The following is a 23,133-nucleotide window of genomic DNA, read 5'->3' as shown; positions in this document are numbered from 1 at the left end:
ATCTTAGTTATGAGGCAAGGTTTTGGTCTAAAACATTTTTTTACAGTTTCCAAAAAAGTTAAGATAGTGTGCACAATGTAAATTAAAACCAAATGCAGTGATGTGACATCATTTAAACAAGCTGGATGGTCTCTCTCCTCTTTAGCTGGCGTCTGTGATTTCCAAAACAAATTTCAAATTGTCAGATCACAGAGCACTTTTCCACTTTGCCTCAGTTGCACAGTGTCCCAGCTTTTTATAAAAACGGGATTGTAAACCAATTCATGGCGGAGAGGTATACACAGGGCATTGTATAGCAAAATAAAGCAAGGGTCCAAAATGGTCCAAAATTACTTACATTAAGGCGAATCCTATTTTTGCCTTAATATGACACTGATTTTTTCAGAGCTGTGTGGACACATAAATCTGATTTTCAAATCAGATCTGAGACACTTGCTTATGTGGTCCTGGATTGGATACATATCTGATTTCTGCCACCTAAATCAGAATGGCCAGATCACAATTCATGTTTTTTTTTCACTGCTTATGCGCCGTCGTTCAGTGTTAATGTGGCAGCAGCGACTAACCTGAAGTTCAAGCATCTGACCCTTTATTGCATTCATCTTGCTCTAATAATAAATGTCTGAGAGCTGTTTAAAACTAAATTATCTTCGCGGTGAAGGCTTGTTCTGGCATTTTGTTTGTTTGTTGTTCTCAACGCATGACGAGTTCATTCACATGATGTTATTGATTAGGATGAGCGCATGTGGGTCATTTCAGGACATAAGTTTGTTTACAGTAATGACAGATTTGAGGCACTTATCTACAGGAATGAAATCTGAGGAAAAAACTGGAATTAAACAGTAAGGCTCGTAACATGAACATAGCCCAAAAGTAAAAAACACTTTTGCATTCTCCTCTAAAAATAACAATTTTAGAGATACTTGTGCTTTGCTTTTGTTTGTTTTATTTATTTTTTTTTGTACGATGACATTGTATATGTACAATGCCTTTTTTATTGTAATTTAAATGACTTATTTTTAGCAGAAGCCTTGGGGCTTGTGCAGATGAACTATGAAACGATGACAGAGGTCTATGGTAAAAGTACCCCTAGCTTTCTGCTGATGCTTGTCTTTGATTGTTTTCTCAGTCACTGGAGGGAATTGCTAAGACATGGGAGGAGACATCCTTGGACATTGCTCCCTACAAAGACAAAGGTCACCACAGGCTAAGGTAAGTATGGATCATGCAGTCTGCAGTCAAGAGGTCACAGACACTCAGGTGCTCAGAAGGGGGCTGCCGAGAGAGTTAATGAGATGATTAGAAGACTCTGCTTCCATTCATTTCCAGTGAGAGGAGCTATATCTCTCCTTAGGGGCCTGATTTAGGGGCGGTCATGCTTTAAACTGCAATTAAGATAAATTGCTATTCCACATGTTATCAGCATCTATTTTCTCAGTTTAGATTTAAGGAAGCTCCATCCTAGACTAGTAGACAAAGGAAGCCCCATAGCAGATTTGTCATCAGTTATTAATGATATTGTTAATGAGATGTCATTATTCGGAGGGTCCGCTCCCAAAGCCATGAAAGAACAGCGGCCAATTTAGAGTTCATAGCGGGAATATGGTGAAGCAGGACAGCATCTCAACAGAAGCAGCAAATGTCACAATCTGTGTTTTTCTGGTAAACAACTCGAGTTTATTTTTGGTGCTTAAACAGAAATGACTCCTGATGCCGCATGTCTGCGTAGTGCCCTTTTCTGACCTCCTGTTTTTTGAAAATCGCAGCAAAATAAAAAGACCACTTACACACAAGCATACGCACGCACCTACTCCATTGAGCATTCTGCCCATCCAAATCAATCATTCTGCACTGTAGGCCCTCTTTGAATGCCTGACCTCCCTTAGCACACGCATGCAACAGCCCAACGATCGCCTCCTGGCGCCATGGCCCCAAAGATTCGATTTGTGGGGTAATTCCCTTTAAAAAAAAAAATCCAACAATCAGAAACACTGTTTTGGGACCCAGTATGGAGCTGTGTGCACACACACATCCACACACGTACAAACCAGGCCACAACAGACAGTTTGTCTTATGTAGCCGGTCGTTACAACCCTAGCCCTTCAGCAGCTTTCCACCTCCTAATTGGAGAGTTGTCCTAATTGACTTTGCCTAATTGATGTATTGAATTATTTTTACCATGGCCTAATTGAACCATAACTTTCATGTGTTCCCAGTCGAAGGGTAATTGGCATTTTTTTTTTGTGCAGAGAGGGAAGCTGGCCATCCGCAGAGGGGCCGTTACTGGCTTCATCAGAAGCACTGTTATGGTGCCTAAATGTGAATATATTACCACCAAAGCAAGCCAGCAGCACAGAAAACACCATTTCTCAATATGATGGAATAGTACGCTGCAGGGGACTGCTGCTACATGCAAGAGTGCAGTAATTCATGTGGTATTATGATATTAGTCTGGTTGGCATACCTACTAGCCCCTTAGGCATGAAAAAGAGAGACAGAGACAGAGAGAAAAGAAGATGCAGACAGCAAGAGAGAAAAGGAAAAGAGAAATGCAAAGAGCTATTTTCAACAGGCTACACTAATCTAATGGATACATGGGTGTGAATCCAGTATTGCTCTGTGTACGACACAGAGAGCAGACTCTGTACTGTTTATCAATACTTGGGCAACATGAGCTCTCATAAATACCATCAATCTCCATAGAACACATGCCAATAACACCCCACCTAAATGAAGTCCACGGCGAACCAAGTCAAAAGTCTATTATGAAACATCTATCTCTAAATAAACAGATTCTCCAGGACAGGAGAGAAACCTCTCTTTGGATGAGCTGAAATGGTGATATTAGCATTTTGGTGTTTGACTGGGACCATCAGGGAGCTTCAAACAGCGCAAGTTACTCTCAATTATTCAAACAAGCCTGAGAGAACTGAAGAATAGAGAGGAGACGCTCTGTGCATGGAAGCCAAACAAACACTCTAATCTAATGTAATCATTTGTACCACCAAACTCTATCCCTAGGGGTGCAAGTTTGCTGGAAATGGCTCTAAGCACATCCATATTCAGCTTCAGGCTGTGTGATTGTGAGTATACGCGTGTGCGGGGGTGTATTGGTATGTTTGTATGTGCGTGAGCTGAGAATGAAACCGACTGAGTCATTGTTTGTATCAGTTTATCATTTTTGGTATCGCTTTGAAGAAGAGTAGTTTAGAATGGCAGCATGTGGGTGAGCGACAGAAGATTTGGATGTTTATGCATGTGCTTTTGTTAAAGTTTTTTGAACGTGCAGTTAGTTTATTTTGGGTTATATGTATGTGAATAAATTAGAGGTGCATGATATATCAGTGCTCGTAAGTGGGGAGATTTCATTATTACTGCTGGTGTGATATTACAGCTGACAATTACAGTTAAGGGTGTAATACTTTTAATACAGTATTGAAAAAATCTGAAAAAGGAATGTTCGAAACAGTGTGTCGACATTTAAAACTACAACACTGATGTGCCCCTCACTCTCGTCAGGAGGTCTCTCATTTGCTGTGTTTTGTGAAATCCTCTGTCAGTGATCAAAACTAGACACGTGTGCTTCCTATCAGAGAAAAGTAGGAATGGAGAGGGGGAGGGGCCTATGCTATACATGCACCCAGTTCTAGGAGAGCTATCACAGACCAATCTGAGTATGCCAATATGTGTAGTATATAATTAGTGCTTAGTAGAATCAACACAAAATATCATAATCATATCTGAATGTATCTTGAATACAAAATTGACACTCTAAAATCAGAAAATGTACATGTAATGTAAATGTAAAATGTAAATGTTACATGTAAAACCTAATTACGAAGGATAATTTATCACCCTGATTGTAATGCATGTAGTCACTACTGCTGGGCATTTCTATTTTTTCAACTTACTTAAATGGATAGCATGGTGTCCAAATCTTTCTGCTTTTGGTGGCCAATATACAGTGTTTGCTGGGGCCTAAAAGACAAAACAGTATGCAAATAAAAAGGAAGACAGGCTTCAAATCAGGTTTTTAAAAGTGCTTTTAGTAACATTACGCTACATTTTGGAATTAAAATACTTCAAAAATATCATTTTAAAAGTAAAATAAAAAGTTAATAAGTTATATGTAAAACTGTGTTTGTTTTCTCATTGGATGCGGCTAGGGTAACTTTCTGGTGGGGCCAAATAAAACAATAAAACAAAGCCACAGTTTGGACAGTGGATAACACCACACTGCTAAACCATAACATTATACGCTCACTCTTACACTGCTACACCAATAACATGATACACATAATCTTACACTGCTATACCCATAACATTATACACTCACTCTTACACTGCTATACTCATAACATTATACACATAATCTTACACTGCTATACCCATAACATTATACACTTACTTACACTACTATACCCATAACATTATACACATAATCTTACGCTGCTATACCCATAACATTATACACTCACTCTTACACTGCTATACTCATAACATTATACACATAATCTTACACTGCTATACCCATAACATTATACACTTACTTACACTACTATACCCATAACATTATACACATAATCTTACGCTGCTATACCCATAACATTATACACTCACTCTTACACTGCTATACCCATAACATTATACACTCACTCTTACACTACTATACCCATAACATTATACACTCACTCTTACACTACTATACCCATAACATTATACACTTACTTACACTACTATAGCCATAACATTATACACTCACTCTTACACTGCTACACCCATAACATTATACACTCACTCTTACACTGCTATACCAGTAACATATACACCACCTTATACTGCTACACCCATAACATTATACACTCACTCTTATACTGCTATACCCATAACATTATACACTCACTCTTACACTGCTATACCCATAACATTATACACTCACTCTTACACTGCTACACCCATAACATTATACACTCACTCTTACACTGCTATACCAATAACATTATACACTCACTCTTACACTGCTATACCAGTAACATTATACACTCACTCTTACACTGCTATACCCATAACATTATACACTCACTCTTACACTGCTATACCCATAACATTATACACTCACTCTTACACTGCTATACCCATAACATTATACACTCACTCTTATACTGCTACACCCATAACATTATACACTCACTCTTACACTGCTATACCAATAACATTATACACTCACTCTTACACTGCTATACCAGTAACATTATACACTCACTCTTACACTGCTATACCCATAACATTATACACTCACTCTTATACTGCTATACCCATAACATTATACACTCACTCTTACACTGCTATACCCATAACATTATACACTCACTCTTACACTACTATACCCATAATATTGTACACTCACTCTTACACTACTATACCCATAACATTATACACGTCCTCTTATATGCTATACCCATAATATTATACACTCACTCTTACACTGCTATACCCATAACATTATACACTCACTCTTACACTACTATACCCATAATATTATACACTTACTCTTACACTGCTATACCCATAATATTATACACTCACTCTTACACTGCTATACCCATAACATTATACACTTACTCTTACACTGCTATACCCATAACATTATACACTCACTCTTATACTGCTATACCCATAACATTATACACTCACTCTTACACTGCTATACCCATAACATTATACACTTACTTACACTACTATACCCATAACATTATACACTCACTCGTACACTACTATACCCATAACATTATACACTTACTTACACTACTATACCCATAATATTATACACTCACTCTTACACTACTATACCCATAATATTATACACTCACTCTTACACTGCTATACCCATAACATTATACTCTCACTCTTACACTGCTATACCCATAACATTATACACTCACTCTTACACTGCTATACCCATAACATTATACACTCACTCTTACACTGCTATACCCATAACATTATACACTCACTCTTACACTGCTATACCCATAATATTATACACTCACTCTTACACTGCTATACCCATAACATTATACACTCATTCTTACGCTGCTATACCCATAACATTATACACTCATTCTTACGCTGCTATACCCATAACATTATACCCTCATTCTTACACTGCTATACCCATAACATTATACACTCACTCTTACACTGCTATACCAATAACATTATACACATACTCTTATAATGCTGTACCAATAACATTATACACTCACTCTTACACTGCTATACCAATAACAATATACACTCACTCTTACATTGCTATACTAGTTTCATTATACACTCACTCTTACACTACTAAACCAATAAGGTTATATGCATACACTCACATGGCTATACCAATTACATTATACACTCACTCTTACACTGCAATACCAATTACATTATACACTCACTGTTACACTGCTATACCAATAAGGGTATAGGCATACACTCACACTGCTGTACCAATAACATTATACACATACAATCACACTGCTATTCTGCTAAATATGGAAAAACATTTACATATAACAATATAAAGGTTTACAGTAATTGTCAAGTCTGATTAAGCTGTGTCGTGGCTATATATGCTATCCATACATGTTGAAATGTAATAATATTATATATTGATCTCAGTATCAGCCACAATGTGGTGTTAATTATCAGTTATTATTATCAGAAGATCCATCTCAGTGTATGCGTTGAATAAATCTGTGTGCATGTGTATCTTAATATGTGATGTGTAGGGCGTGCTGATGTGTAAGGCCCTAAAGGCTGTGTCTCTTTTCTGTGAGCTGTCATCCTCCTGCAGTCACATCACCCTCTCACGCCCACCTGAGAGAAGCTGAGAGAGAGACAGAGGGAAAAGAGAGAGCGAGAGAGGGAGGGACAGAGGGGGGTGTTGTCACACTGACAGGTAGGGAGATGGAGAAAGAAAAAAAAAGGGAGGGGAGAACGGATAGAAAAGGGTAAAAAAGAGAGAGGGAGAGCTGGCGGCTGGGAGCTTAAAGAGGTCCCTATGACACGCCAATCTCCTCTCCTATTTATAGCGGCTCAGATCCTGCAGTGCAGTGAGCGGCTGCTCGTTCGCTCTCTCCCTTTTTCCCATGAATCTCTCAGCTTGTTAACACACACAGATCCCGTGTAGGAAGAGAGAGATTCCGCCAGGACCATCCTCTCATCTCCTTCCTCATTTACTCTCTCCCTCTCTCTTTGTCTCAGGCATATTGACTAAACACATGCACTCATTATTTACTGGAATGCCTCCTCATCTCCTCCATAGCCAAACAAGTAGACATGCTTTCTAATCTTCTCTAGCCCACCTCCTACTTTCTGTCTCTCTCTCTCTTTCTCTCTCTCTCTCCCCCCAGCCCTCCCTCCCTCTTTCTTCTGTTCAAACCTCTGTTGTCTAACGGAGGTACACCCAAAGGCATGAGTGGTTCTCTAAAAACCCTTTTTTGTAAATGAGATGTGTGAACTTCCACAGAATGTAAAGATTCTATACCAATTAAAAGTTCTTTCTAGAACATCCAAGCCATTTAGAATTCTTTTAAAAGTCTAGAGCGGACTGATGGTAGAAGAAGTCACATAGCGACATTATCTGTTTTTGTGACAAATGTTGCAGTATTTGAAAAAAAAATACCGAATACCACATTGCAGTTGTATTGCTCCTTCTGTAGAGTGGCTAAAGACTGGCCTGCATTAATTTTGACCAAAATTAAATTTTTGTAAATTTTTTCATTGTGTGCAACTGTTAAAGCACAGACCTCAAGTGGTCAAATTGGCCGATTAGCTGTCTTGCTTCCAACCTGTTTAGTAGCTCCCAACTGATGACAGATACAGCTCGAACTTTACTCACCGCTGTCCTTGAAAGGTGTTATAGCACCAGTTAGGAGTTTTGTTGTTTTCATAAGATCCATGATGTGACTCAATAAATAAATTATCTGTGTCCTTGTTTTTACATGTATTTGCCTTAATTTAATCAATGAAAACACAGCCATAAACATGTGACATAAGTATATGAAATCTCACAACTGTAGAAAATGACTTCTGCGGATCAGGTAGTTGCAATCAGATGATTATGTAATGATTGTGATGGGCCTCGGGCTGACATATTAGCTTGTGGCTGGTGCATTAGATTTGTGCACTTTAAAGCCCCACTTTTGTTTAGTGTTTCTATACTACTAAGAAACCAATCTGAATAAATCAGGTTGAAGTCCACTGTGCCACTCTAAAGCCTCAAATACTCAAACACTCCTTGGTTTTGTTGTATTGAAAAATGTATTGAATCAATACTCCACTGTAGTCATATTGAACCAAATTCTGAATTTTGTAAATTGTTGCACTCTTAGTGGTCCTAAAAATCTGTGGCAGTGTTACAGTGGAGTGACTGCACATGCTGAGCAGGACAGAGCACAAATGGCCTGTAATTACCACCTTAAGATCAGAAATGTATATTCAGCACTGCAAATACACACACATACAGATACACAAACACATACATTAATCAAACGGCACATGCTGTGTTCTTTTGTGTTTACACCCAAAGCGCAAATACTTGGTGTCTATTCAATAAAACATGTTCTGTGCCTTGTTTTCCTTGCAGAAGATTGATTTTATTAATAAAACAAAACTGCACAGTCTCTGTAGACCAATAGCAATTTAATTGGTTCTATATAAATCATAAGTCTGTCATTTAGCAAATACCACCCTATAAATTAAAATACAAAAATGAAGCCCCATTGAAACCCCATCAAAGTGTCGTACATCAAGTGTTATACCTGACTGTACGCAGTTCAAAAACTTTTAGTGTTATAGTGCACTTTCTGCAATGCGCATACAGTACTGTGCAAAAGTCCCATAAAACAGTACAAATTGTACATTGTTCAGAAGATATTTCTGAGAAAATTAGTTACAAGATTATCCACTTACATATTGAATGGGAAGATCAAGGGAAAATAATTGAAAATTAGAAATTTCCAAAACTAGAGTTCAACCAGAGGTAGACCACCAAAACTGTCACCATCAGATGTACAGTACTCAAAAACTTTAATCTTTGAGACATGTGAGAAAATCAAGCTCCGCTTTCGCTTCAGTTCAGAAAACAGGTGTTTCTGTCCATCCTTCCAGTGTGAGAAAAATAACTCTATGTGTCAGAACGGATGTGTAGCTGTCAAGAAGCCGTTAGTCATCCTCTTTTTTGTAAATGTTAGTCTTTAGCTTAAATAGCTACAATCCTAATATCTGTATGTACAGTGATATGACCCTATTTGTATTCTTTATTTGTTTGTTTTTCTTTCTAACCTAATTAATAGTCAAATTATGTACAAATACTTCCTACTTACTATGTGAATATATATTTATGTAAGGTTTTTGTTTTTTCATTGTTTTAGTTCAAGTTGTGATGTAAAATGTGGAAGGTATACAAGTGTCTGTAATTCTGTATCTGTGGAGACTCTGTGGAGAAAATTTGCAAATCAAACCAAGAAGCTGTTGGTGTCCATTGGGCCCCAACTTCCAATTCCAAAAAAGTTGGGACTCTCTCTCTCTCTCTATATATATATATATATATATATATACACACACACATAACACTATTAAAAGATTTAGAGAATCCGGAGAAATCTCTGTGTGTAAAGGGCAAAGTTGAATACCAGTAGTGAATGACCTTTGATTCCAGTGCTTGGAGCTGAATTAAAACTAACATGTTTCTGTAATGAATATAACCACATGGGCTCTGAACACTTGTCAGCTGCACAGTCCATCATTGCATTTGCAAATGCAAGTGAAGACTTTACTATGCAAACTGAAAATGCCGCTGACTTCTGTGGGCTAAAGCTCATCTGACATGGACTGACGCATAGTGGAAACATGTTGGGTGGTCTCATGTTCAAATAGTTTTTGGAAATAATAACTTAAAAAACTTGCATATTTGTGAAGGCTGATGGCTACATATGCATTTTGAAGCAACATATTGTCGCTGTCCTTAACATTGATTGAAAATTATATGATGAATGGACCAATAGAAATGCTCCAAAATGACTTGAAATAAAATCTCCTCACGCTGACTTTCATTAAAAGAAAAGAATGGAAAAACTCCCCTGTCCCAACTTTTTATAACATGTTGCAGGCATCAAATTTAAATAAGTGTAAATTTCAGAACTGGGTTTCTAATCTCTGCAGATGTATTAAAAAAATACTGAAAGCAAGTCTCCCAAAACGATTGGAAGGGTGAACACAATAAAAACTGTTTCTGTTTGGTTTTGTTTTTTTTTCCTGACTGACAAAATTAACAGCTTAATGGTAATGGACGTTTTGACTGGAAAGAAGTGAAGGGTGGTCTCTGACTTTGGCACAGTGATGTACATGCTATTCCATTTCACCTAGTAGTGGACCTGCATACACAGATACACACAGGAGTGCAGATAAGCACACTCGTAGACTAGCTTTGTGATGATAGTCATTAAGAGAGGTTATGTTCTCCTTGTGCTCTACTTTTATCACATTAGAGAGACCTGTGTGTGTGCGCGCTTGTCTCCCTGCGTGATTTAGTGCTTACAGTGTTTACTCTCCAAATGCAACGCGAGGCCTCGAATTATAACAGCCCAGGTCGAGCAGCTCTCTCCGAATTATCGCCACTGATTTGTGTCTTTATTATGTCTTTAGTGAAGGCAGGCCAGTGCTGCTGTGAAGCACAACACTGCCACCTAGTGTGTGTGTGTGTTTGTGTGTGTGTTTGTGGCCTGTGTGTTTGCAAGTGAGTGTGTGTGCGTTTTCGAGACACATGGAGATGGATAGATATATAGGGAAAGAGAAAAAGAGAGAGAGGGAGTGAGAGAGAGATGACTTCAGGTTGCTGTTTTGTTGCTGCTGCTGCTGGAGGAAGCAGGAATGTTCTAGCCATCTGCTGCAGATTAGAATTAGACCTGCAGCCCAATTCAATTACCATCCCCAGCCAAACCCACTGATTGAGCCGAGAGAGAGAGAGAGAGAGAGAGAAGGAAGAGAGGGCAGGAAGAGAGAGAGAGAGATAAAAAGTGAGAGACATAAAGAGGTAGAAAGAGAGGGGCTAGGAAACAAGAGTTAGAGAACGAATGAGAGAAAAGGATAGGAAGAGAAAAGTAGTACCGACTGAAAGAGCAAGAGAGAGACGGAGATATAAAGAGCAAGAGAGAAAGAGGGCAAGGAGGAGAGAAAGAGAAAAAAGAAAGGGAAAAAGAGAGAGAAAGAGTAAGGGGAAGGAGAAAAAGAGAGATAAAAAACAAAGCAAGAGAGTGAGAGAGACATAAAGGGAGAAAGACAGAATTGGCAAGGAAGAGAGGGCAGCAGGAAAAGCGAGAGATAGAGAAAAGGGAGAAGGAGAGAGAAAGCAGGAGAGAAGGGGAGAGAGAGAGAGAGAGAGATGGAGAAAAGAGAGAGAAAACAGGCTAAAGAAGTGAGAGGTGGGGGGCAGGATAGATAGAGACAGTATGGAGTAAAGGGTTTTGCTTGAGTCAGTCCCTTGCAGTATTTAGCTCACGTTGCTCACTGATAAACTCACCTTTCAGCTGTGGAACAATGGAGAAGACATGGCCTACCCCCAGTGCCCTCCCAAACACACAGGCACGTATGTAAGCACACGCATGCGCACACACGCGCACACTTACACAACAAACCCATTCAAACGAGTTATTGAATTGTGCTCCTGATGAAAAGAACCACTATGCTGTATACACGTGGAGGGATTGTCATTCATGGATGTGTTCTCAATTATTCTAAACTCAGCCCTGCCAGGCATTTGTTACTGATTATTCTGCGTCCTTTGAAATATGTGTATAGTCTCTGTCTTTGCCTGCTGCATTTTTCCCCCATTTTAATTCACTTCAGAATTGTGTATGTTAGGGATGCATCGATCCAACCTTTTCTCTACTGATACAGATTCCGATATCTGAACTCAATCAGCCGATGAAGAGCTGCAAAAAGAGTATTGATCTGATAACAGTACTTTAAGTCTCTTGTGTTTTGTAGTAGCAAAACGCAGAGACATAAATCCATGCATATTAAATGCATAAACATTATGATGCGCATTGCAGTGAACATAGTATGTTCACTTTTATTTACCAGGGCATAAACCTCCAAAGTAAGGCACCCTCTCACTTCTGTCTTCTGTAATCCGTAGTAGATATTCAAATGTACATAATGTATTTATCCACTGCTCTCATCTGCAGTTGTACATATTGTTTATAACTGTACACACAACTTATAATGTGACTTTGCATTACACCCACTGCATATTTTTTATATAAGTTGTAGATTATTTTATGTGTATATACACTCACTGGCCACTATTGCACATGGCAACCTTGTAGCTCCACCTTGCTGGTGTACAGTCAGATCTATTGATGGACACTTTATGTTTGCCATTCTCTAGCCCTTCATCAGTGGCCATTCTCTGACCACAGTGCTGCTCTTGGCTGGATATTTTCAGGTGCCGCTCCACTTTCAACACAGCAGTGATATGTGCAAAAACCCCATCAACACCACTGTGCCTGACACATACCAGCACCACACACACTACCATGCTAGCGCCAGTGCTGTGTTTTAAAAAAAAGTCCACTACTTAAATAATATCTGGTCAACAGCGGATCTGTGGTAACTAACCAAGGATGAATGGGCTACAGTGGCCTGGTAAAGTGTGCAACAACAAATGGGCTACAATCTGTAATCTTGTCCACCTATATAATACACCTATAGGAGAGGTGGAGCTCATAAAGTGTCCAGTGAGTGGAAGTATAAAGGAGGGGGTTTTAATAATGTAGACAGTGAGTGTAGTACATGTACTATATGATTCCACTTGATTTGGATAATCGTGTATAGATGATCTACACACGTTCAAATGGTTAACAAACTATCTGGTGAAACTGGTGATTCTCAGCAGCATTAGGGTTAGGGTAAGGACTAGTATCAGGGTTATGTTTAGGGCCAAAGTGAGGGATAGGTTTAAGTTTTTATTTTTATTTAAGTTTATTATGTGTAAATAAATTAAGATGAATTTACTAGATATTTAGTTGAATGGAAGTCAGCTGCAAGCTAAGTGGACTTTCCAAATAAAGTGTTGCCTACTGTTTTTTATTTGTTTGATCAAAAAAACTTTACCTTTCATGGTCCATATGCTGGCACTATGGTGCTGCCCTCAGGGATATGTCTTTAGCACATAATTGCACCATATTCCATTGCAGTTCTATATTTTAAGTTGCATTGACTTTATACACCATGTCTAAACTTCAACCTTTTTATTTTTCTATTTTAAAGTCATGAAAAGGTACAAATATTCTCTTTTCCCCATGAAATGAAAACTCAAACTCATTTAAGGTACACAGTTGAACCTTACAGCCCTTGAGGTTACATTTTCATAGAGTCTGACTTGGGAGATTAAAATGTACTCAGTGCTCTTTTTTTCTGACAGTGTGTATTATTTTTAATGAAATGTATGTTGACAGCTGCACCAAGAGGAACGTCTTATACTAGCTTATACTAGGAGAATAATGATTCTAAATATGGCTACATTTTAGCTAAATACACAGTAGAGACTAATGTACTATAGTAGACACCAACATTCTTTACAAAATTGTGTAGATGTTTAATTCAGTTGTTCTAGAATGTTTAAAAATTACAAATTTATGACCACCTGGACCGGTCATGTCTGACTGATATTCTACCCTTTTTAATAAGGTCAGCATCACTGCAGAATCCAGTATATCGTAACGGTGTGTCTTGAGGGTATTTCTGTGTGTGTGAGAGAGAGAGTAGCAGTTAAGGGCTGTATTTGTATGTTTGTATGTATGTGTTGGGGTGGGTCGGGTAGTATGATGTAGATAGAAGTGAAATAGTGGTATTTAGTGTGTATAAATCAGTGTGTGTACGTGTATGAGGTGGGTTTGGGGCTGCTGTAGTGCACTGAGCTTTTTGTCAGTCTCCTCTGCCTGTCTCTCACCTTCTGCTCCTCCGAGACAAGCCTTCAATCAACACAGACACACACACACACACACACACACACACTCTCTCTCTCTAACATGGTACGTTCCACAAACATGCCCTCAGGCGCAGAGTTCCACACATATGATCACTCAGGCAGTATGCATAATCACATTTGTGTGTACGCACACACACACTCTCACACAGGCGTGCAGATTGCCGATGTAGTTGGTGATGAATAAGAGTTTCAGTGAGCTGTAGTCTTCTGCGGAGAGCAGTAATGAGTGCAGCTCACTGTGTCCCGCTGTGTGTGTATGTGTGACCATCTACAGCTCTCTGTCTGTCTCTCACACACTCACACTCTCTCTCTCTTTTTTTCTTTTTCTCTCTGCCCCCCTTTTCTGTCTGTCTCTATCTGTCTCTTTTTTCTCTCTGTCTTTCTTACTCTGTCTCTCTCTCCCTCTCTGATGCACCACATTGTCTCTTGCCTGCATTGCTTGCCGTATGACACTGTGGGAGGTACTTGAGTGTGCCTATGAGAGAAACAGACTTGAATTGAATGCAGATATTGCAGTTCAGTGCAACTGAAGGTTAAATGCATTTCTTGTACTATTAATCATAAAGATGTTTTCCTCCAGCAACAGTTCCTCTCCCCAACCATGTAAAACATCCTGCTCTTGCACAGTAAAATGAGACAGCATCTACAGATTATTTAAAACAGAACGCTCTGTGCTTTAAAATTGAGCTAATGCTTTAAATTTTTGTTCCATCCAGTTCTCTTTATTACAGCATATTTTATTGCTGTTATTTTATACCCGCTGACTTCAGAACAAAGAAGTAGTGGCTTGAACACTGCATTTGCTGGCACTCAGTAAGCCACAGGGTGATATATACACTGTCATTTTAGAATTCTTTGTATAACTTATTGGAACATGAGCAGGTAAGAACACTTGCTCTGAACTTTTTAAGTACGTAAAAATTATTCTAAAAAATGTTAATGTACCAGCAAGCCCACAGTGAAGGCGTGACTATTTAATCTTCTTTTTGCCAACAAAACAACATGTTCAGTAAATAGAGTGGGTGATCTTTTTTATGCAGACTGTCACTTAGATTCCGGTTGTGCATTCTCATTGTCAAACAGTGCAGCCTTTGACAGCAGTGTATTCTGACAGTTATGCCAGAAAAGCATTATTGATTTAGGAAGAAAACTGCTTATGAGGGAGAGAAATGGGCCGTACCTGACTGGACTGATTAATGTGAAAGGGGTGTGTGGTCTACTTAGAATTAGTCCTGAGGGATGTTAGGACAGTACATGTCTTGTTTACTGATGTGTGTATTTGTTTAGAGCATTACACATATAAAGTATGTGTGAGCGTCAAACTTATTTGCGATGTTTGTTTGAGGAAATTCTTCGTTCTGGCATTGGAGTTCAGCTATAGCTGTGTACATAGAACATCTTTGAAGTTGGTGCTTGGGTGACATATTGCCTGTACCTGTATATCAGTATTGGTGTCACACAGCAATATCGAATTTGTGAGTTTGGACCAGACCTTCAACATGTGGTTGTAGCATGGGAAGAGAGTGTATGATTGTAGGAAGGGAAAGAGCTCTTGAGAACTTGGGCCAGAGTTCTGGGCACTTCTGACTAATAGTAGGACTGAGAGACAGGACTGAGGAACAGGGAAGAGATGGGGACATGGTGGTTAGATTCACTCTCAGAAAAAAAGGTACTAAAACTGTCACTTGGGTGGTGCCCCTCTTGTCACATCTTCAGTACCTATAAAACATAATTGTACTACAATTCATTGCAGTTATATTTTTAAGTTGTATTGACTCCCCTCTTGTCTCCAGGCTTTTTCTTTCATTGTTTTGATTTAAAACATTTGGTTATGAAAAGGGACAAATACCTTTCCTCTGAGAAAAACCTATTTAGAGTACACAATTGGACCTTAAAACCATTGTTGTAGTTTTGAGGGTACATTTACATTGTTTGTACCTTGATGAACGAAAAATGAAAAACAGTATCTATATTTCTGGCAGTGTAGGCTTCGAGCACAAACTTCACTTATTTCGTCTATATTTATTGATTGCTAAAAGGTCTGTACTGGATCATAATGCTTCATATTTGTGCGTGAACTTTGATGATTGCAGGTTGTGATGTTATTTGTAGACAGTCTAGTAGCATTTAATAGTAATCACAGTCTATAGAAATCACCATGTATTATTGAGATCACCCAAAGTGGAAACTGATTTGTTTTTGAAAATAGTGATAGTTTACACATATTACCATTTTGCACCCATCACTGGAAAACTGTCGAAAAAAGAAATCATTTGTGTGAAAATGAAACCAAGTTTATCTTTCTTTTCATGTTTTGGAACTTTTAGTTAATGTTAGTTCACTAAGCACTGCACTCTGTCAAGTTAACATTAGCAAAAGTTTGGTTTATAGGTAGGGAAGCTGTAGAGTTTTACATTGCATCAACCTAAAATAAAAACCTTAATTCCAGATCTGTTCTCTGCTGTAAAACGCTGCAGATCTTAGTTGTGCCAATAGAAATAAAATGCTGACTTATCTATAAAGTTTGTGGTTTAAATGGAATCATGCTAGTAATCACCCTGTTTTAATTATCATAAACCTGTAGTCTGATTGCTGTTTTTTTTTTCTGTAACTGTAACTTAAATATAGTTGCATACAACTGAACATCGTTACACGTATTCCATCACTTCCCAACCCTGGCAATAACAATGGAGATTACAATTAAACGTCTGTTGCCACAAATTATTTCTGCCAAGCTGAAATATAGCAAGATGAGAGAGAGTTTGAGAGAGTTTTGTTCACTGTTTTTGTGTACATGTGCCCACTGTTTTAGGCTCTCTGGGCAGCACTTGTCAAAGAAGTTTTTGAGCATTATGCACAAATAATTAACAAATAATTACAATTAATCAACTTGATACAAATAATCAACTTGAAGTGGTCAATTAGTTTACAGGGCAGTGCACCTTGCATTTTTAGATTTATTCCCTCTCTTTGCAATTATGTTAAAGTATAGACTAGAAAATGTTTATTATGGACTGTTATTCAAGCATCATATGGACATTCCTGTCTCATGAAATTTCTGTTATTTTCCAAAAAAGCGTCGCACCCCATACACAAAATATTTTCCCATGGTCATGGACTGTTGTGCTAGTAGGAGGGCCAGCTACTGAGGTTTGCCCCCCTTGTGTAAGAACATAGCTGTGCCACTGCTGTTAAGCAGTATGCTTCTTTTCTGGAAATGTGGTTTCTTTTCCTTTCTGGAAACCACATTTCCTTTCCATCTGGTTAACGTTTACAATACTGTGCAAGGTTCCCTTCAGTGTTATTTTAATAGGAGCAAAACAGAGCTCAATTAAAACAAGCTATGTCAGCTTTCTAGGACACTTTTTAGCGTAGAGTAGCAGCACTCAGGAATCATGGGTCCATTAACTTTATGAACTGACATTACACTATATAGAACTGATGTAAATTTACAGCAGATGCACTGCAGTAATCCCCTGTATTCCTAAAATGCTGCAGATTGTTGTAAAAAAATGCATTCCAGGAGAAACAGTTCAAGCTTCTTGTCAAAGATGTTAAAATGTTGGATTTTACAGTACTCAGCTGTTGTTTGCAAAGCATATTGAGAATGTGACTGGTGCTTTGTGCAATCTTGAGCAGCTTGTCTTTGAATTTTGTTGTGATGAGGGTGGGGTGGTCTTACCAGCATTCCTTGCTTTTTTATTGTTTTTTGTTAATGTGCTGTTATTTTTTCATCTACAGTTCATCTCACTGTAGTTTTTTTTTAAACATGTTATTAATATACATTTAAATTAACATGTTAAAATACACATCTAAATGCATTTTGCAATTGGTATTTCAATCATGGTGGAGTTTTGTATTTCAGTTTACTAGTTCACCCTGTAATGATGTAATGAATAGATACCGCCAGCCATACAGTCTTAATGATTGACATAAGTGAATTTAACTGCTTGCATGTTTAGTTCACATTGTGATTGAGAAACAGTTTTACACTGTTACTGAAAATAGATCGTTCTATCTATGTAACAGTATGACTTTTCAAGCAAATCAGATTGTGTTTGTTGTCACATCAAATTTACACACGTGAGTAAAAATCTTAGGTGTGTAGCCCCCGTTGTAGTACACGTAAATATATATACGCCAGTATTGCACCAGCACTAATTGGCTAGATTGATTAGTTGTGTTTGCATATATGTTTACATGTTGTATTACATAATGTAGCAAAACTGAGGGAGCTCAGACAGCTGTGGGTACACATTACAGCACTGATGAGCTGTACTTTAGAAATACAGGGGTGCAGGAAAAACTGAACAAATGCAGAAATCAGGTGTATTTAGAAATATAGTCTTTTGTTTCTTTAATATAGTGCTGTAAATAAACAGTAAATCACTGGAGAAACTGCTGCCAGTAATGTACTGTAATTTTACACATTTTTTGCTATGTATAAAAGGAAAACAGACTCCTTTAAGCTTAAGTGTTTGTAAACATAGTGTTTATATGGTGTGTGTGTGTGTGTGTGTGTGTGTGTGTGTGTGTGTGTGTGTGTGTGTGTGAGAGAGAGAGAGGAGCAGTAGGAGCTGCCCGAGGCACGAGCTTCAGCCTCTTTTCATGTTGTCGCTGGAGGTCAAGTGAACCACATCTCTCCTTCTCTGTCTCTACATCTCTTCTCCTTCCTCTCTCTCTCTCTCTCTCTCTCACTCTCTCTCTCTCTCTCTCTCTCTCTCTCTCTCTCTTTTTTTCTCTTCATCTCTCCTGCCCAGGGGATTCTCTCCTGCCTTTCTCCATACTCATTTTCCCTCACTTTCCTTCCTTTTGCTCTCTTTTTCTTTCTGATGCTGGAAAATCACACTCTCTCCCTCACTACCATGACAACCTGCTCCTGCTTTTCCCTCTCCTGGGCACTGTTAGAGAGGGAGCAAGGGAGTGTTTGTGCATATGCGGTGGGTGTGTGTGTGTGTTTGTGTGTGAATATGTAGATCACTGTTTCTCCAGTCCTGGAGGTCTGCCTACACATGGTTTGTATTTTCCTTGCTCCAGCACACCTGAGTCATATCATTAGCTAATGATTAAGCTCTTCATGAGCTGAATCAGGTGTGTTAGAGTGGGGATTCAGGGGGGCTCCAGGGCTAGAGTTGGGAAACATTGATGTAGTTCAGTGCTTCTCATGCTGCTCCTGGAGTATCCTTGCCCTGCACTTTTTAATACTTTCTTTGCTCTAACATTTGATCAGCTAATTAATGCATCAGCAATTAACACAGTCTCACGTATGAAGTCGACAACACATTTAGAGACTTTGGTGTTGTCTCCTTCAAAGCCACCATCACATTAGACATTTGCAGAAATGGGTGTGACTGAGGCTTGTCTGGAAGACTGGTGATGTTAGCAATTGGTGCAGTTCAGTACAGTACAGTAACAACACAAAAGTGAACATAATCATATCAGATAACTGCACATTCATGTGAGTACAGTGCTGCGCACTTATCTGTAGCAGTGGCAGTGGAGTGTACAGCTGTGGTTAGCCAAGAAGCTAACACTGACTTGTTTAAAACAAACAGTAAAACCACAACGGATACAGTCTCCTGACTGGCTGCGTATCATGCAGTCTCTCTTCTGTGTGTTTATTTATAGGCAGTTCTGCTATATGAAGAACCGCCCCTTCAGAAGTCACCATAGACAAAGCAGCAGTGCTGTTAGTTGAGGACCTGAATTAGCCAAAGCTGAAATTTTGCATATGAAATTTATTCACCTCGGAAGTATGTAAAGTGAAATCGCTAACGAGGTGAATTTAATTGAAACAAACGTAATTTGTAATTTTTAGTAAAATATCCTTTGGAATTTGAGCTTTCTCTATTCTATCATATTTTCTATCACCATTTTAAAGAAACACAATGCTGCTTTATTGTTGGATGGCAGCAATAAAGTACATGAAGTTTTGGGTTTATTATGATCAAACAAAAAACAAACGGGCTAAAATTCAGATAAAATCTGAAATGGTTATTTAAAAGTCAGAGGCTTCTGGTTGAACTTTGTTTCTTCTTCTTTCCTTTCTTTTCTTATTAACCCAGGAAAAGCTCCATTAGTTTGCATTGAAGTCTCTGTAGTTACTGAATAATAAGCCTTAGTATGTAATAAGCCTGGAATGTTAAGGGGTTAATGTCACACACACAGGCTCAAAAAGAAGATGTCTTCATGTTTTAGTATCAAAGGTGATATCAACATTATACTGATTAAGATATGATGACAATAGTACATTGACTTACATCCTACCCTACTATCACCTGCGCAAGGTCCGAGGCACAACCAGCATTATAAAGTTTTTTCCACGCTTGCTCGTTTGGTATAGCTTTAACATACTTCATACAAACTTTTTTATATCAAGAAACCAAAGAAAAAATATATTTTTATTATATGGGCCCTTTAAGTGAGAATGGTCTTGGGTAATTCACTTTCAAGGTGGCTTCTATCTTTTCCAACAGCCTTGCCCTTCAAAGTCCAAAAAGACATTGGCTTCATGGACATGAGACATGAGAGGTGCATCTTTGTGTGTGTGTTTTTGTGTGTACCTGCCATCAGTTTGTACTTCAGCTCAGCCATCTCATAGAGAGACTCCAATTACAGTGCAGAGAGGTGGATGACAAGGGGAACAGAGGAAGGCAGAGAGAGACTGATGAAAGAGAGCTTGCTCTCTACACACCTGTGGCTTCAGTAGAGTGGGTTTTATATATAGAGGAAAGAAAAAGATGTATGAGTGAACTGTAGAAACACTAGACAGTAGACATATATGTGGATCTGAGGGCATCCTGCGTGTAAATGAAATGAGATCCTATGTGTAAATGAAAAGTAGAGGTAAGGCGTGTGGTTACATGTGTATGTATGTGTGCACATCAGGTGCCAGAAGCCGTGTCTCCACTTTGCAGTAAAGCCGGCTCTGCTGTTGGCATGGTTACGGTTGCAGCGGCGTGAGGCTGCTGCCATGGAAACGCAGTACGCTAAGGAGGGGGTCGAGGGCCACTGCTGTTCACTTTGTCCTTTCCTTTCCTTTCCTTTTGTTTGCTGCATCTTTCCTGCTGCTCCACTGCCTCAGCCCGTGTGTGTGTGTGTGTGTGTGTGTGTGTGTGTGTGTGTGTGTCTGATGAAGAGCGAGAGAGGTAAAGAGAATGGGTGAATGGACAGTTCAGATAGAATTAGATGTCATTGTCACCATGAAGGTTTTCTGGTGGTTCTAGTCAGTTGTTAAAAGCTTGAGACTATGTGTGTGTGCTTTGTTTTTTGTACGTTTTCAAGACAAAAATGTTCATACCCCTGACACCCCCAGCTTGTCAGAATCGTTCAACAGGGGGAGTTATAGCTGGTAGGTGGGGATTGAATTGGCCGTGACTGAAACAGGGAAAAATGGGTACAAAAAAAGACTTTTTTTTTTTAAAAGAAAAAACAAATAAAACCTACAATTTCAGGACCAGTAAATAATCCTACAAAAGATTCATGTTTCATTGTTAAAACTAAAAGAGTAAAACCATTTCTTTTTGGTTACTGAGGTTAAGATTCAGGTGTTTAGAGTATCCTTATTACATGTAGATACTTGCGCATATATATTACTATTATATATATGTTTAGCCATGCAGTCTGCCTTAACAAACGTGTGAAAGAATGGGTCATTCTAAAGAGCTCACTGAATTAAAGTGTGGTACTGTAGTAGGATGCAGCAAGTCAGTTTGCGAAATTTCTTCCTTCGTAGATATTCCACAATCAACCGTGAGTGGTATTATTAAAAAGTGGAAGCGCTTAGGAACCACAGCAACTCACGTAACCACGTAAAGGTACAGAGCAGGTTCGCCGAGTGCTGAGGTGAATAGTGCATAAAAGTCGTCAGTACTCTGCTGACTTAATAACAAACCTCCTCAGGCCTTAACATCAGGACAAAAACTGTACCAGGAGCTTCATGGCATGGGTTTCCATGGCTGAGCAGCTGCATGCAAGCCTTACATCACCGTGCAAGTGTGAGGTGTAAAGCACACCAGCACTGGACTTTGTGAAGTGACGAATCACGCTTCTCTATCTGGCTGTCTGAGGAACGAGTCTGATTTGGCGAATGCCCGGAGAACATTACCTGTCTGACTGCATTGTGCCAACTCTAAAGTTTGGTGGAAGAGAGATAATGGTATGGGGTTGTTTTTCAGGGGTTGGCCTAGGCTCCTTAGTTCCAGTGAAGGAAAATGTTACTGATTGACATAGGAAGACATTTTGGACAGATCTATGCTTCCAACTTTGTGGGAACAGTTTGGGGAAGGCCCTTTTCCTTTCCGGCATGACTGAGCCCCAGTGCACAGAGCAAGGTCCATAAAGGCATGGCTGGGTGAGTTTGGTGTGGAAAAACGTAACTGGCCCACACAGAGCCCTAACCTCAACACTATCGAGTACTTTTGGGATGAACTAGAACGAAGATTGTGAGCCAGGACCTCTCGCCCAACATCACTGTCCTCACAAATGCTCTTCTGGGTCAATGGGCAAAAATTCCCACAGACACACTACAAAATCTTGTAGAAATACTTGCCAGAAGAGTGGAAGCTGCAAAAGGGAAACCAACTCCATATTAATGCCTATGGATCAGTCAAAACTTTTAGTCAAAAGTGCCATCACTTATTTAATTTTCAGTCAAAACTGCCATTGAGTATTATTCATTTTTCAGACTTCAGGAATGTTTATTTAACAGATATATATTTGACAGAACATTACACATAAGCTTCAACAAATAAATATATATGTTTTTTTTTTTGTTTTGCCTTATTTACAGCTTCCATTCTTTTCAAGAGATATGCCTTCAGTTTTTTAAAGAAAGTACTGTAGAACTGTACTGTACACGTTCTGGTATTGAATGGAATTCATTATGCCACTGACATTACCAAGAAAGCATCAAAGAGCCACTACTGTATTTTACCGTGGATATGAGGTGCTATTCTTTGTACTCCGTCCCCTTTTATCACCAAACATAATGATGGTGTGCATGGCTAGTAAGCTCAATTTTTGTCTCATCTGACTGCAACATATGATTCCAGTTGTAATTTCATTGTTGCTTGGCAAAGTTCAGACTC

At 38.9% G+C, this 23,133-nt stretch overlaps 1 protein-coding gene across 1 annotated transcript in view; it reads left to right on the top strand.

The window, feature by feature from the left end:
- Positions 1-23,133, top strand: part of dnah2 (dynein, axonemal, heavy chain 2) — a 211,978-nt gene that overhangs the window by 78,361 nt on the left and 110,484 nt on the right. The window contains exon 28 of the mRNA XM_036596629.1: positions 1,130-1,212. Coding sequence (XP_036452522.1) covers positions 1,130-1,212 — 83 coding nt within the window. The remainder of the gene's footprint in view (positions 1-1,129; positions 1,213-23,133) is intronic.

Source organism: Colossoma macropomum, unplaced genomic scaffold (assembly GCF_904425465.1).
Source record: "Colossoma macropomum unplaced genomic scaffold, Colossoma_macropomum, whole genome shotgun sequence".
Classification (NCBI taxonomy): Eukaryota; Metazoa; Chordata; class Actinopteri; order Characiformes; family Serrasalmidae; genus Colossoma; species Colossoma macropomum.
This window is presented reverse-complemented; position numbering and strand designations above follow the sequence as displayed.